Source organism: Doryrhamphus excisus, linkage group LG15 (assembly GCF_037039965.1).
Source record: "Doryrhamphus excisus strain RoL-2023G ecotype Guam linkage group LG15, RoL_Dexc_Guam_v1.1, whole genome shotgun sequence".
NCBI classification, from domain to species: domain Eukaryota; kingdom Metazoa; phylum Chordata; class Actinopteri; order Syngnathiformes; family Syngnathidae; genus Doryrhamphus; species Doryrhamphus excisus.
In genome coordinates, this window is record NC_136371.1 from 9,260,769 (window position 1) to 9,273,869 (window position 13,101).

A 13,101-nucleotide genomic window follows, 5' to 3' on the forward strand; every position below is an offset into this window, starting at 1 on the left:
ACAGAAAATAAAGATGGGTTGAGGAGGAGGCGGTGGGGGATATATTGCATAACAGCTCAGTGAATTGGACATGCGGTTTACCTCGATACTGGAGCCACTGCGGTGGCCCCAGCTCAATAAAGCTAATGAGCACAATACTCAAACTGTATTGGTAATCTGCATGTAGCCCCATGCCTGTAAAAATGTCCAAATGTACAATTTTGGCAAGGATTTTCATTGATTTCATTTCATTCCACGTTAGGCTGGACTCTTCACATCCTCCCCAGCTCTCCCTGCCCACACCTTGGCCCTCCACCTCTCAGCCAGATCTGCACCAGGGGCTTCGGTTTAGAGCGCTGACATGGGCCCTCATTACTTGACACAACAGAGTGGTAAGACAATATGTGCACTGCAGTTTGGGAAGTTCTGAGGGAGGCCTCCAGCGGTAATGGCTTCTGTTGGTGACTCAGCACACAAGTGGCGGCATGGAGACTCTTAAGTCTCTTAAAGAAAAGCCACTCTCAAGTTCTTGTAATTCCCAGACGCCAGCGCCAGTGAGGCGTGTGCAGCTGAAACCCTCAGCACACAAACGCATGGGTGTCCCACTGGCGCCGCCTCGGACATTTCCCTAATCCATGCCATTTCTAAGCGCCGTCACACACCTGCACAAGTCACACACATACACACACCTGTTTTGTAACTTGCTCAAGCGCAGCAGGATGAATGCACTCAAAGGTTTCCATCTCTGATAGGCACCATTTCCGTTTCCCACGGGAACAGTAACTTCCTATTTAGGGAACAATCATAAATTTACTAGTTTTGTTTGCATAAACTCATTATTTAAATCCTATTGGTACCATGTCAATTATTTAAATCAATGTGTACAAACTGAAAAATTAAACAAGGGGATAATTAACACTTATTGGGGACATTGCGCTAACATGTTAACATTAGCATAGGGTGGACACATATATGAGCACTTACCACTATCATGCTAGCATGCTAAAATGTGCATGTTAGCATTGCTAGCATGCTAATATTGTCATAGTAGCATTTTTAGTCGTTTTCATGGTTAAACACATATGAACAATTTGCACTATCATCCAATCCAATCCAATCTACTTTATTTATATAGCACATTTTATAAACAGAGTTTCCAAAGTGCTGCACAGACTAGTAAAAATAAAAAGTAATAATCCAAAACTAAAAGAGCATTTAAGAAATAAAATAATAAAATAGATATTAAAATATTAAAAACAAGAAATGCTAGGTGTTAACATAACACTTGTATGCTAGCATTGCTAGCTTGCGAACAATAGTATAGTAGCATTTTTTCATAGATAGATACTATAATGCAGGGGTGTCAAACTCGTGTCATGGAGGGCCGAGGCTTTCCAGACCGTTTTCTTTCCAGCTGGTCACTAAAGCAGGTGATTTTAATGATTAACCTTTGGTTAATTTTGGTTTGAGGGAAGTAGCTTGTCAATTAAATTACCTGCTGTGCTTCAGCCCTCTGTCAACACTGCTCTAATGCAAGGTGTTTGCATGCTAATCTTAACATTTTTTGCGATTTTCATGCTAGGTGTTAGCATGAAAATGTTAGCATTTTTAAGTCATTCAAACCCTTTCATTGTATGTTTTCCTGGTCAAAGAAAACAGTCAAAAACGGTGTTAGACAGGAGCTTTATTTTTTTTTACTCTCGACTTGAAGTCGTGTTGGAGGACTGAGAGGTTGTTCGAGCATAACAAAGCATGGAAGTATTGTTAAGGTTCCTCTTCTATCCTCTCCTCCAGCACTTGACTGCTTCGAGGAGAGAAAGAGAGCAAGAGCGAAGCGGGATGGAGGAGTGGTGATTGAGCGCAAAGGGGGCAGGACTTTTACTCTCCTGGTCCTATTAAGAGCAAACTTTCTCATTTAGTTCTCCAACTTCAGCCCTGACTGCACACAGTTTCTCTCTGCTTCTGCTCTTTTCTTTCATTCCTGCTCCTCTCCATGGTTTTTCTTATGCGGGACATAACAGGATGCACTTTTATGAGTTGCCTCCTCAGCTCGTCCAGAGTGGCTTTTGTGATCCGGACATAAGCGTGTAGATGCTGGACTGTGGTGAATGAACAATGGTGCTGCTCCTTGGTGCCGCGGCCAGGGGCATGCTCTTGTTGTTGTGCGTGCTGCTGGAGTTGGAGCTCGGCGGTGGGGTGCCTATTTTCCAGGGTTTCTATCTCCCACCTGCGAACGGATCGCTGCTCACACCTGCCAGGAGGACAGATGGGGTCGTACGGACTATTGATCGGATTTATAACGGAGGTGGGAAGGCTGGGTACTTGGTCTACCTGGACGGGAGACGCTTCCAGCTGGACATGGAGCGCGATGAGTCGATGAGCCCCCAGTATGTGCTCGCCATGATGGGGGGCAGCTCGTCTTTGCAGCGGGGGTGTATGTACAGAGGGACTGTGGACTCCAAACAAGAGTCCCTGGCCGTTTTCAACCTCTGCGGCGGCGGTCTGGAAGGCTTCTTTGCCGTGCACAATTTACGCTACGCTGTCACGCCGATCATCCGGGCCAGAGGACACGAGCACGACTCGCGCGCTCTACAGGACAGGGACGCGGAACGCACACTCCACGCCTTCACGCGCGAGAGCTTCACGTTTGAAGCGGCGCGCGACGGCCGTGAGAGCTGTGGCACGCGCGACACACGCAGGGGGCGCAGGGACGCGGCGCGGAAACGTCGGGTCAAGGGTCGCGAGAGGACGTGGCGGGAGAAAGAGGGGCTTTCGAACGGAAGGAGATGGTGGAGCCAGTTCGCCCGAACCCCACCTCCGGACAGCCTCATGCGACGAAAGAGGTCCGTCTCCCGCGCCAGACAGGTGGAGCTTCTCCTGGTGGCGGATGAGACCATGACCAAGAAGTACGGGAAAGACTTGAACCACTATCTTCTCACGCTGGCTACCATCGCGTCCAAGCTGTACGGCCACGCCAGCATCGAGAATCCTATTCGGCTGTCCGTGGTGAAAGTAACGACGGTCAGCGAAAAAGATAAAGGGCTGGATGTGACCAAGAACGCGGCGGCGACCCTGAAGAGCTTCTGCAAGTGGCAGAACCAGCAAAACCCACTGGACGACGACCACCTGCACCACCACGACGCCGCCATCCTCTTCACTAGGCAGGTAAACGATCTTCACTCGCTTGCATTGCGGCCAGGTGCGCTGCTAAGGCAACAGAGTGACGCCATCGCTTGTTTTTATTTTGATGGTGGGCAGCTGCTTGGCTGCGAGCTCTTGGCTCAGTGGGTGGCATTTAAACGCACATGAAAGTTGCTGACACGTCACATTAGTTTCCCCTTGACTCAGTGCGTAACGGACACATATGGAGAACAAAGTGAGTGCTAATTTTGGCTTTGAGCTGTCAGATGTGTTCACCTTATTCTGCCGAACCTGCTTCCCACATGTCCCCCCATGCCTCTCTGTCTTCCTCTGTTTGCTGAATCTTGTGTGCTTAACGCCGCTCAGCGTCTGTGAAACATCCATAAAAACTGTATTTCCTGCGCCTGGTGTTTTTCTAGGCAGACTCCTCTGTCTCCAGCCTCCCCTCCCAGTCCGCTGACAGCCTTCAAGCCCGTGTGACCTGAGGCGCGTGCTCGCGAATACGTACGCAAATACTTCCCAGGAATTTTAAAATTAGCTGCAGGGGTCCCTAACAAACTCAACTGCAACATAATAAGGTGGTCTCCTCCGACTTGCATTATCCTCTCCCTCTCATCTCTCCAGTCTGCACATTTTTTCCCAGTTACTTCTACAGCATCTGTCAGCTAAGGCTGTCAGAAAAACAAACGTAAGCTGTATGGAGACCGCACTAATTTATCCCATCTTTCACCCAGCCTTGCTTTAGCCTTCGTCTGCACCACAGCCGCTCTTGAAGCAAGCATCCAGGGTATTACTTTGAATCTCCACGGTGCACGTGCCAGGTCCGTGCCGTCATTCTTTGGCTGGGGTGTCGGATGTAGTTGGCAGAGAGTTCCAGTCCCTGCGTGCCAACCACCTACGAACCCTGTTGACACTACACCTGCTCGGGCAAGCCCGCAGAGGCGAGCGGCATCTGCAGGTGGCTGGTTTTGGCAGGGTAGCTGTGGAAAAAGATAAAATGATACAGCTAAGGCATCCACTGGGGTGGACCAAATATTATCCTTATTATTATCCATGCAAAAGGTGTTTTGTTGGCCAGGTCGTGTGTGTATATTGTGTATATTCACACCTAATGCTGCACACATGTTCCTGAAAACTTTTCCATTTCTTCATATTTAAATCTGAGGAAGCAGGTGAACCACCTACTTGTCACCCTGTAACACAGAAAACAAAGTTTTCTGCATGTCTTTCGGGCAAATTAGCCTAATTGCTGCTCTTTTGTGACCCCACTTTTGGGTCATGGCCTTAAAAGGCTCACAAAGGCAGTCACCGGTATACTTTAACAATGACCCCTGACCTATTTGTCTCTGAAAGCCTATCATTTGGATTCTCAGCTGCGACTGAGCATTTAAATTACTGACACTTTAACCTGTCAGTCAATATGATGGGCAGACATGCACATCAAAACACTGCAGGGAAGCAGTCAGTGAAACGGGAATGCGCAAGCCACATTTTTGTGTGGAATCCAGTCATGTGACGGCTAAGGTTACTGTTTCCCTTGAAATAGCGCTGCCTGGAAATAACTGCATTTGGCTCAGGTGTCTTGTGCAGCTGCATTATGGGGAAAAACAAAACACAAGGATATGTGAGCTATTTCCCAATTGTCTCCATCTGCCTGTTTTATGATATTGTTTGGCTGATATTTTTGGTCAACCGATTATCGGCCAGGCTGATGCTGTGTATTCATGTTGATAAAATTGATTATTATTTAATGTATAAATGGATAGAGATTAATTATACTGCAGAAATGTGACCTATGGTACATGTTGATGTTAATAAAATCCTGAGCAGCAGCAATAGCGCAAAGAAACTTGAGCGTGAGGAAGAAGGACAGAGGAAGTAGCCACTACCACTTCCACACAGAATGGGAGACCTTCTTTTCACTATGCCATGTTGGACAAGGCATGGCAGACTCCATGCGGTGTGACGGTAGCCTAATCTACCTAATGCCTAATACTACTAATGCCAAGTGACCAGAATACTACATATAACTCGATATCCAGTGTGTGTGCGGATGTAAGTTGGTAAACATCGCTCCCTGAAAATGTACAATTTTCAAAATCATATGAAAACAGTGCATTCAAAAAGGTTTGACTGTATTCAAGTTGGTGATTTTCTAATATTCAGGAGGTGTTTATCTGACAAACTGAAACGCAACACATCTGAAATGCACCCTTATTTAAAATGTGACTGGGAAGTCCATTCAGTCCACCTTTACATGTTAGGATTGGTGCAGTAGCAGAGCCCGTTCGACTCATTGGGTGTCACATATACTGTAAATGTCAGGCTGCAAAGCCACAACGAGTGTGTGTTTATGTGTCGGACAGTAGACAAAGATTCGGGAGCCAGGTGGAGATGTTGACAGACATACGATGTATGTGCTCCTGTTTTCTTTCACACATCACTCAAATATTTGTATGGACATTCCCAGCATGTGCTTGCAATGCTGCTATTGCAGAGACAGGTCAAAGTCGGTCACTTTTGGGATGTTCTCTCGGGAGTCAGAAACAAACTGATACATTTGGGCTGAACCGTGCCATGGCATTGAATGCTAAATGACTGCCTGGTGAGATGTCCTTGGTGCATAGTAGGGATGCTCTGAGCAATCGGCCACCGATCAATATTGGACGATTTTCATGAGCTTGGCATATGCGGATAAAGGCCTGTCAACACCGGTCCCCACCCACTTTCCTTCACATTGCGCATACGTGCCAAACCAAAAACAAACATGTCTGTTACCTGCCGTTTGTGACAGAGATACAAATGTTGCACCCTTGAAAACATGCCAGGAAAATACCTCACTACGGTAGCATGTTAAAAAGTTTCCATACGAAGATACTTGATGTGTGGTGAGTTTTCAAGGCCCATGATGTTGTCATCAGTGGAACGGCAGCCAATGTATCCAAAACGCTGTATGTGCGTGACAGTCAGCAATCTGGAGCAAATAACCCTGAGAAAAATAATTGCATTCTAGACTAGATGGCCAGCATGCTGTCTCACTTGGAGCTTGCTGCATGATATGTATTCTCACATCCAAACGTCTCATCCTCAAAGTTCCACTAATTCACTAGTTTCACTGTTCTCTTGAATAGTCACATATGTTTTTGTCTAAATGAAGGTAAATGTATATTGTATCAGCAGCATAAAACCCTGATGGGACAATCCCAAAGGCATAACAATCCTTTAGTCAACAAAGAGAGGCCCCACTATGCACATGTATACTGACTTCATCCACACAGTTATGTCATTTAACCTCTTACATGGAATTTGCACGTATGTGGCGCCGGCTCCTCCCTTTCCTGTGCATTTGACAAACCACCAGCACCTCCGTGAATTTTTGTGTACATCACAGTGTACATTTCCCAGCTCTCGCCGCCATCACAGTCAGCCCCTCTATTTGTTTTAGCTGTTCTTGATATTTCACACATGTTGTACTCCGTCTGGCATCTGTTGACGACCTGCAGACAGTCCCTGGAGCCCCTAAGCCTCGAACCTGGCTGGCGGGCACACCACATGGGCCTCACCCTCGACTTTCTATGTCTCTATCTAGTTGATATAGCTCATTTGCAACATTTTCCTCAAATGATGTGTGGCAAAATTGATGTGGATGTCAAAGTGTGCATTTTGCTGCTGATGTAAATTATTATTATCTTATATTACCCTGGCAGAGTGTTGTTATTGTTGTTATGGATTTGTGCAATTACATCAGGTGTTTTCACTGCAAGCGAAACTTGCAGACATTTAACACGTGTGTCTGGCTGGCTGTTTGTTTTACTCAAATCTTGGCGAAGACCGATCGGTCTCTCATGCGGCACATGACCCCCCAGATTGTCACCTGGCCTGGGCATCCATCTTGCCACCTGTTCCTGTGTTATTTCTGCCAATACCCCTGGAACTCCATGCTCTCCCTGTTCTGCTCTTTAATTTCCGGCAACCCTCTATAGTCCTGGGCCCATTTCCTTGAGTTTGTTTCTCTTTCTTTCTCCTTTCCCATGTTGTCTGTGAGAGGCAAAACAATGTAAGGAGTAAAAGTGAGCATAATTCCCATTTTTTGTTCTTTTCATCCAGGTTCTGCTGTAAAAACATGAGCTTTTACAGCATGGCCTTGGATGGGTTTGGTGAAGAAATAAATACAAAGATGTTGGGGTGAAAGACTGTGGGAAACTTTCTATACACTCCAACTGTTAGATGAAAAACAAACATTGTGCTTGTCCGCGCATCAGAAAGGAGAGGGCACTCAGCGGGTCCGAGTTGGCCCTTGCTGGCCCTGAAAGTATTCATCAGTTAATTGGCAGAGAGCCTCACTCTTGTTGCATTGTGCATGTGCATCCTGTGTATTTTCTTTAACTCCATGTATTTTTTGCAAGTTGACTCTATTGGTATATCTGTGTGTGTGTGGAGTATTTCCACCCAGTTAGTCAAGTGTGAGTGCAGAACACAAGGCAGTTTGTTCCTGGAACGAGTAAACACCCTCCCCGTAGAGCCTCTCCCCCGCGACCCGGCAGGCCTGTCAGCACCACTTAACGTGACGATTCACCTTCCCCGTGGGACATGTTTGTGTGTGTTTCCCAAGGCATGGATGTTTGTGTGCACACGTCCATTTGTGTCTGCACTCTGATGTGACAACGAGATTAACCGATTGATTGCAGTGCTTGGCAGGCTGAGGCAGGACGCCCTGAGGCCTCATCTGCATGGATGAGTGCGAGTCAAAACAATCGATTCCATGTCCTCACTGTGGGGTGGACAAATGGTGGAGGAAACGTTAAAGGACACTATGCACATGAAATGGTTTGATTTTGTTGTGTTGGCTCTGTGCAGGACCTCTGCGGCCACCACTCCTGCGACACCCTCGGAATGGCGGACGTTGGCACCATCTGCTCTCCAGAGAGAAGCTGTGCTGTCATCGAGGATGACGGGCTTCACGCCGCATTCACCGTGGCACACGAGATAGGTAAGCATGGATACGCACAGGAAGACGCAAACAGAGACGCAGATGCGTTCGGACTTGCTCATCTGTCAGCACTTCTGTGGTTGTTGAAGAGCACGAGCGTCTTGTGTGCTCTCTGTGTTTTCTTTACTCATTCTCATTGCGTGTGCAAACCTGTGGCATCATTTTATTGACGCCACGTCGCCATAACATTTCAATGTCTTTCCAACACTGCCTCAGGCCATTTGCTTGGTTTGTCCCATGATGACTCCAAATTCTGTGAGGAGCGCTTCGGCGTGAACAGCGACAAGAGGCTCATGTCCTCCATCCTCACCTCCATAGATGCCTCCAAACCCTGGAGCCGCTGCACCTCGGCCACCATCACAGACTTCTTTGACGATGGCAATGGTGAGTTTCTTTTCAAGCATATTATTGAGCGAACAGAAGCAAACATCTGGAATTATTTTAAAAGTGAGAGCTCTTAGGAGCCTGTAAAAGATTTATACTCTTTCTGCAAATTGCATCCATGTGAGCTTGATTTGTTTCCCACAGTGTCTATCACTGAGCGGGGAATGTTATTGTAATTCAGCCAGTGATCATGTTTCCTACTTTGCAATGGCCATAAAGCATAGTGAGAAGGATGCAAAAATACCATTTATCGCATTCTTAGCAACTGATTGAAACCATACACGCACAATTTGTATTGCATTAAATGACTCATTATATACTGTTGTGTCCCTTCTGCAGCTGAGTGTCTCCTAGACTCTCCACACCAGCCTCTGCTGGGCCCCGAAGAGCTCCCAGGGCAGAGCTACGATGCCGTGCGCCAGTGCCGCCTGGCCTTCGGTCCAGAGTACACGGTGTGCCCTGGGATGGACGTGTGCTCTCGGCTGTGGTGTGCAGTGATTCGCCAGGGACAGATGGTGTGTCTGACCAAGAAGTTACCAGCTGTGGAGGGGACACCCTGCGGGAAGGGACGCATCTGCCTACAGGGGAAGTGCGTGGATAAAACGCGCAAAAGGCACTACTCGGTAAGAGGTGAAAAATGACTTCAACGCTTGCTTCCTTTCTAGGCGAGCGTGGAAAGCTTGATGTGACAACCCTTTCCACTCTCCTCTGTGCCGCAGTCATCCAACCATGGCAGCTGGAGCTCCTGGGGTCCCTGGGGTGCATGCACCAGAACATGCGGTGGTGGAGTGCAATTTGCCCAGCGGTTGTGCAACAACCCGCCACCACGGAACAACGGCCGCTACTGTACAGGGAAGAGAGCCATCTACCGGTCCTGCAACGTTACACCATGTCCACCATCCAGTGAGTGCTGCACAATGTATTTGTGTAGGCAGCATCTAGAATGAATTAATCAAATTTTTAAAATGTACTCTCTAGATAAGAGTTTCCGGCATGAGCAATGTGAGGTGCGCAACGGCCCACAAACAGATCCGAAAGGGGTGAAGACTTATGTTGAGTGGGTGCCCAAATATGCTGGGGTTCTCCCAAAAGATGTGTGCAAGCTAACCTGCAGAGCAAAAGGAACCGGCTACTATGTGGTGTTCTCACACAGGGTGAGCTACTGGGACAAATGTTGCTGGGACATTTGAGCAAAATAAAGCGCAGAGAGGTTAAACAAACTTTGATTTCAGGTGATAGATGGGACCGAGTGCCGTCCTTACAGCAGCTCGGTGTGCGTGAAAGGGAAATGTGTCCGAACAGGCTGTGACGGCATCATCGGCTCCAAGCTTCAGTTTGACAAGTGCGGCATATGTGGAGGCGACAGCACGGGATGCATAAGAGTTGTGGGCAACTTTACCAAGAAGAGGTAAGGTCACCTACACTGGTGAACATGTTTTTAAGGTTAACGGCGGCAGCATGGTTCCGAAGTAGTTCAACCAAGGTAGGAGAGAGAGCACTTGCTTACTTTGCTAGGTGTACTGTTTAGTCATTTGATAACTGAGACAGTGTACAAAAACCAAGACATACTTGTGACAGTTTTCATTGAAAACTGAGTCCTCCAAAAACTGGGGCGTATGATAACGGACATTCCATTGTATATGTTTGTACTTTTGATATACATGATGTGGAAGTACCATATCGTGGTTATATCACATCATGTCAAGTCCATGTATGATAACTTGATATTTACTTGTACTTTTAGAGCATTTTATCAAAAGATACTTACTCCAATGGGACCCCATATCATTTCGTAAGCCTGTGAAATGAGGAGGATAGGACCCCCTTTAAGCAATGAATGGACCTCACCCGTTATGTGTGACAAGATGACGAGAATAGCAACAATTTAGTAAAAAAAAAAAGCAATGAAACCACGATGCACATGCATACTTCATTAGAAAAGCGTTAGAAAGGACAGATGCTGTTATTTAATTCATGAATCTGATGTAACCGTGCATGTCCACAATGATCGTCTAAGACGATGCTTCTCTACTGGTTTGGATGCAGGACTCGGCATCACCCTTTAATAACAAGCAGAGGGTTTTCTACTCCAATGGAATTTAATTAAAAGCGAGGTGAGCCAAGACGGTGTGCCAAGTTTAATAAAAACCTATTTACAAACTATATATTATTTCAACAAAAAGTGTCTGTAAGGGCTTTGAAGTCTGAATAGCGCAGGTCAAAATACAGTATTTGGATGTACAAGTGAAACTATTATTTTGAATGCTTCCAAGAGTACATAAACACAACATTCCCTCACAGTCATCTCTGGTTATCAGTGGATCTCAAAAGGCGTACGTGGTCCAGAGCAGAAATGGGCGTCAAGGCTGAAGTGGGCCGCAGGAGGATGCTTAGCTTCAGTAGTCCATTCATTCATTCATTCATTCATTCATTTTCTACCGCTTATCCTCACAAGGGTCACGGGGGGTGCTGGAGCTTATCCCAGCTGCCTTCGGGCGAGAGGGGGGGATACACCCTAGACTGGTGGCCAGCCAATCACAGGGCACATATAGACAAACAACCATTCACACTCACATTCATACCTATGGACAATTTGGAGTCGCCAATTAACCTAGCATGTTTTTGGAATGTGGGAGGAAACCAGAGTACCCGGAGAAAACCCATGCATGCAAACTGCACACAGAGATGGCCGAGGGTGGAATTGAACCCTGGTCTCCTAGCTGTGAGGTCTGCGCGCTACATTAAGAGCTAATGCTAAAGCTAATAATGGCTTCCGATAGTACACGTGACTATGGCTTTTATTGTTTGCATGGTCATTTTCCTCGCCTGTAGGCTACATGTGACTTCCCATTTATGTTAACTCTATCTTGTCTTTCACCCTGACAAACAGTAAGGGCTACACGGATGTAGTGAAGATACCTGCCGGCTCCACCCACATCAAGGTTCGTCAGCACAAAGCCAAAGACCAGACCCGATACACCGCCTACCTCGCCCTCCGAAGACCCAATGGAGATTACCTCCTCAATGGCAAGTTCATGATCTCCACCTCCGAGACCATCATTCCACTCAACGGCTCCGTACTCAACTACAGTGGCTGGAGTCAAAAGGATGAGTGGCTTCACAGCATGGGCCCCGGGGCCATGCAAGAAGCCTTGGTGGTCCAGATCCTTGCGACAGACGCTAAAAAGCCCCTGGATGTCCGTTACAGCTTCTTCATGCCACGCAGGACCACTCCACAGCAGCCACCGCCCCTGCTAGTACCTAACCTGAATGTAGCCCATTTACAGGGCACCACAACCGTCACAAGTAGAACCACCACCGTTCGCACTACTACGTCCCCTTCCACTCCCACTGTCCTAGTTCCAACACCGACAACAGCTATTGTTCTCTCCACATTACCACCCGGGCCCCAGTGGGTGACAGGAGGTTGGATGGCCTGCTCCAGGACTTGTGACACTGGTTGGCAGAGCAGGACGGTGCAGTGCAAGGACCAGGGTGGGAAACTGTCCAAAGGCTGCTTGCTGAGTTCCCGCCCCTCTGCCTTCAAACACTGTCTTGTGAAGAAATGTTGAACAGGCAGGAGGGAGGGGGGGCACTATGGACCAATGAATTCATGACATTCTCGAGAACCCTGATCAGGACTGGGGATGTTGAACCAAGTCTCACACTCAAGCTAATCAAGGGACAATTTGGTTTCTAGCCAAGGACTTTGTTCCAGCATCCAAATGTCTTTTGTATGTATGTGTGTGTGCGCGCGCGTGTGTGTCCTGAATGGAAGGGGCACACATCGTTCAGCCTCCAGCTGACTTCCCAGAGTTCCAAGAGAAGGCGGCAGATGACGACCAACAATGGACGGGGAAACCCTGACATTCGGTGTTGAAATGGTGCTTCACACTTTGTCCACACAGCACAATAATATTGTACAAAAAGTCGGGGAAACAACTTCACCGAGATGGAGACACGCTCAGGTTCCCGGGAAGTTCCTTTTCACTGCAACAACTCAGGAAGAACGTTCTTCCTTATGACACAAATGTTGACTTCATTTAGTATTCCCCTACACAGTGGAGAGGAACGCACAGTCAACTGCTGGAGGGGTAAAGAAACCACAACCCTCCTTACCATTCATGGTGCATTGCTTCATTTTTGAAGTGTCTGTGTGTGTGTGAGTGTGTGTGTGTTTTCTGACATGCATTGAGCATAGTGACAATGCAAAGACATTCCACTGGCAGAGTCAACTTTTTCCATATGTGCATTCCATTATATTCCAATTGACAGAGTCATTGTATACCTTCTGGGACGGTGAATGATATCAAAGTATGTGTGATTGTTCCACCATCATTACAGAGCCGCGTGCACATCCGCACACCTCACTGAAACACACATTCCCATGTGGAAAGCCCTCTCGCCGGACAGCAAAGACACAGCACTGAGCTTGTAATTTATTGTTTGTACAACTGCTATGTGTGAATAACAAAATATTGAGATGAGGTTTATTTATTGTAGTAATTTTGTATCAAATTACTATTTAACTTAGGACTGTGCAGAACCCGCAGTGTAAGAATATAGTGTTTCTTTTTTAGTCCTGAAATGTACATAAAATATCTATA

At 47.0% G+C, this 13,101-nt stretch overlaps 1 protein-coding gene across 1 annotated transcript; it reads left to right on the forward strand.

Moving 5' to 3' along the window:
• The first annotated feature begins 1,587 nt into the window (after positions 1 to 1,587).
• On the forward strand, positions 1,588 to 13,101 carry adamts5 (ADAM metallopeptidase with thrombospondin type 1 motif, 5 (aggrecanase-2)). The gene is made up of 8 exons (XM_058051128.2): positions 1,588 to 3,144; positions 7,978 to 8,110; positions 8,327 to 8,494; positions 8,834 to 9,117; positions 9,214 to 9,397; positions 9,473 to 9,648; positions 9,727 to 9,902; positions 11,385 to 13,101. Exons 1-8 carry the CDS (start codon positions 2,095 to 2,097, stop codon positions 12,064 to 12,066), a joined length of 2,853 nt encoding a protein of 950 aa, XP_057907111.2. The 5' UTR covers positions 1,588 to 2,094; the 3' UTR covers positions 12,067 to 13,101.

Bases quoted from the DNA above. Each gene is read 5' to 3' on its own strand.
- adamts5 (XM_058051128.2), top strand. From the start codon at position 2,095: ATGGTGCTGCTCCTTGGTGCCGCGGCCAGGGGCATGCTCTTGTTGTTG. The intron at 8,495-8,833 runs GTGAGTTTCTTT...TCCCTTCTGCAG, and splicing joins CTTCTTTGACGATGGCAATG to CTGAGTGTCTCCTAGACTCT. The intron at 9,118-9,213 runs GTAAGAGGTGAA...TCTGTGCCGCAG, and splicing joins CGCGCAAAAGGCACTACTCG to TCATCCAACCATGGCAGCTG.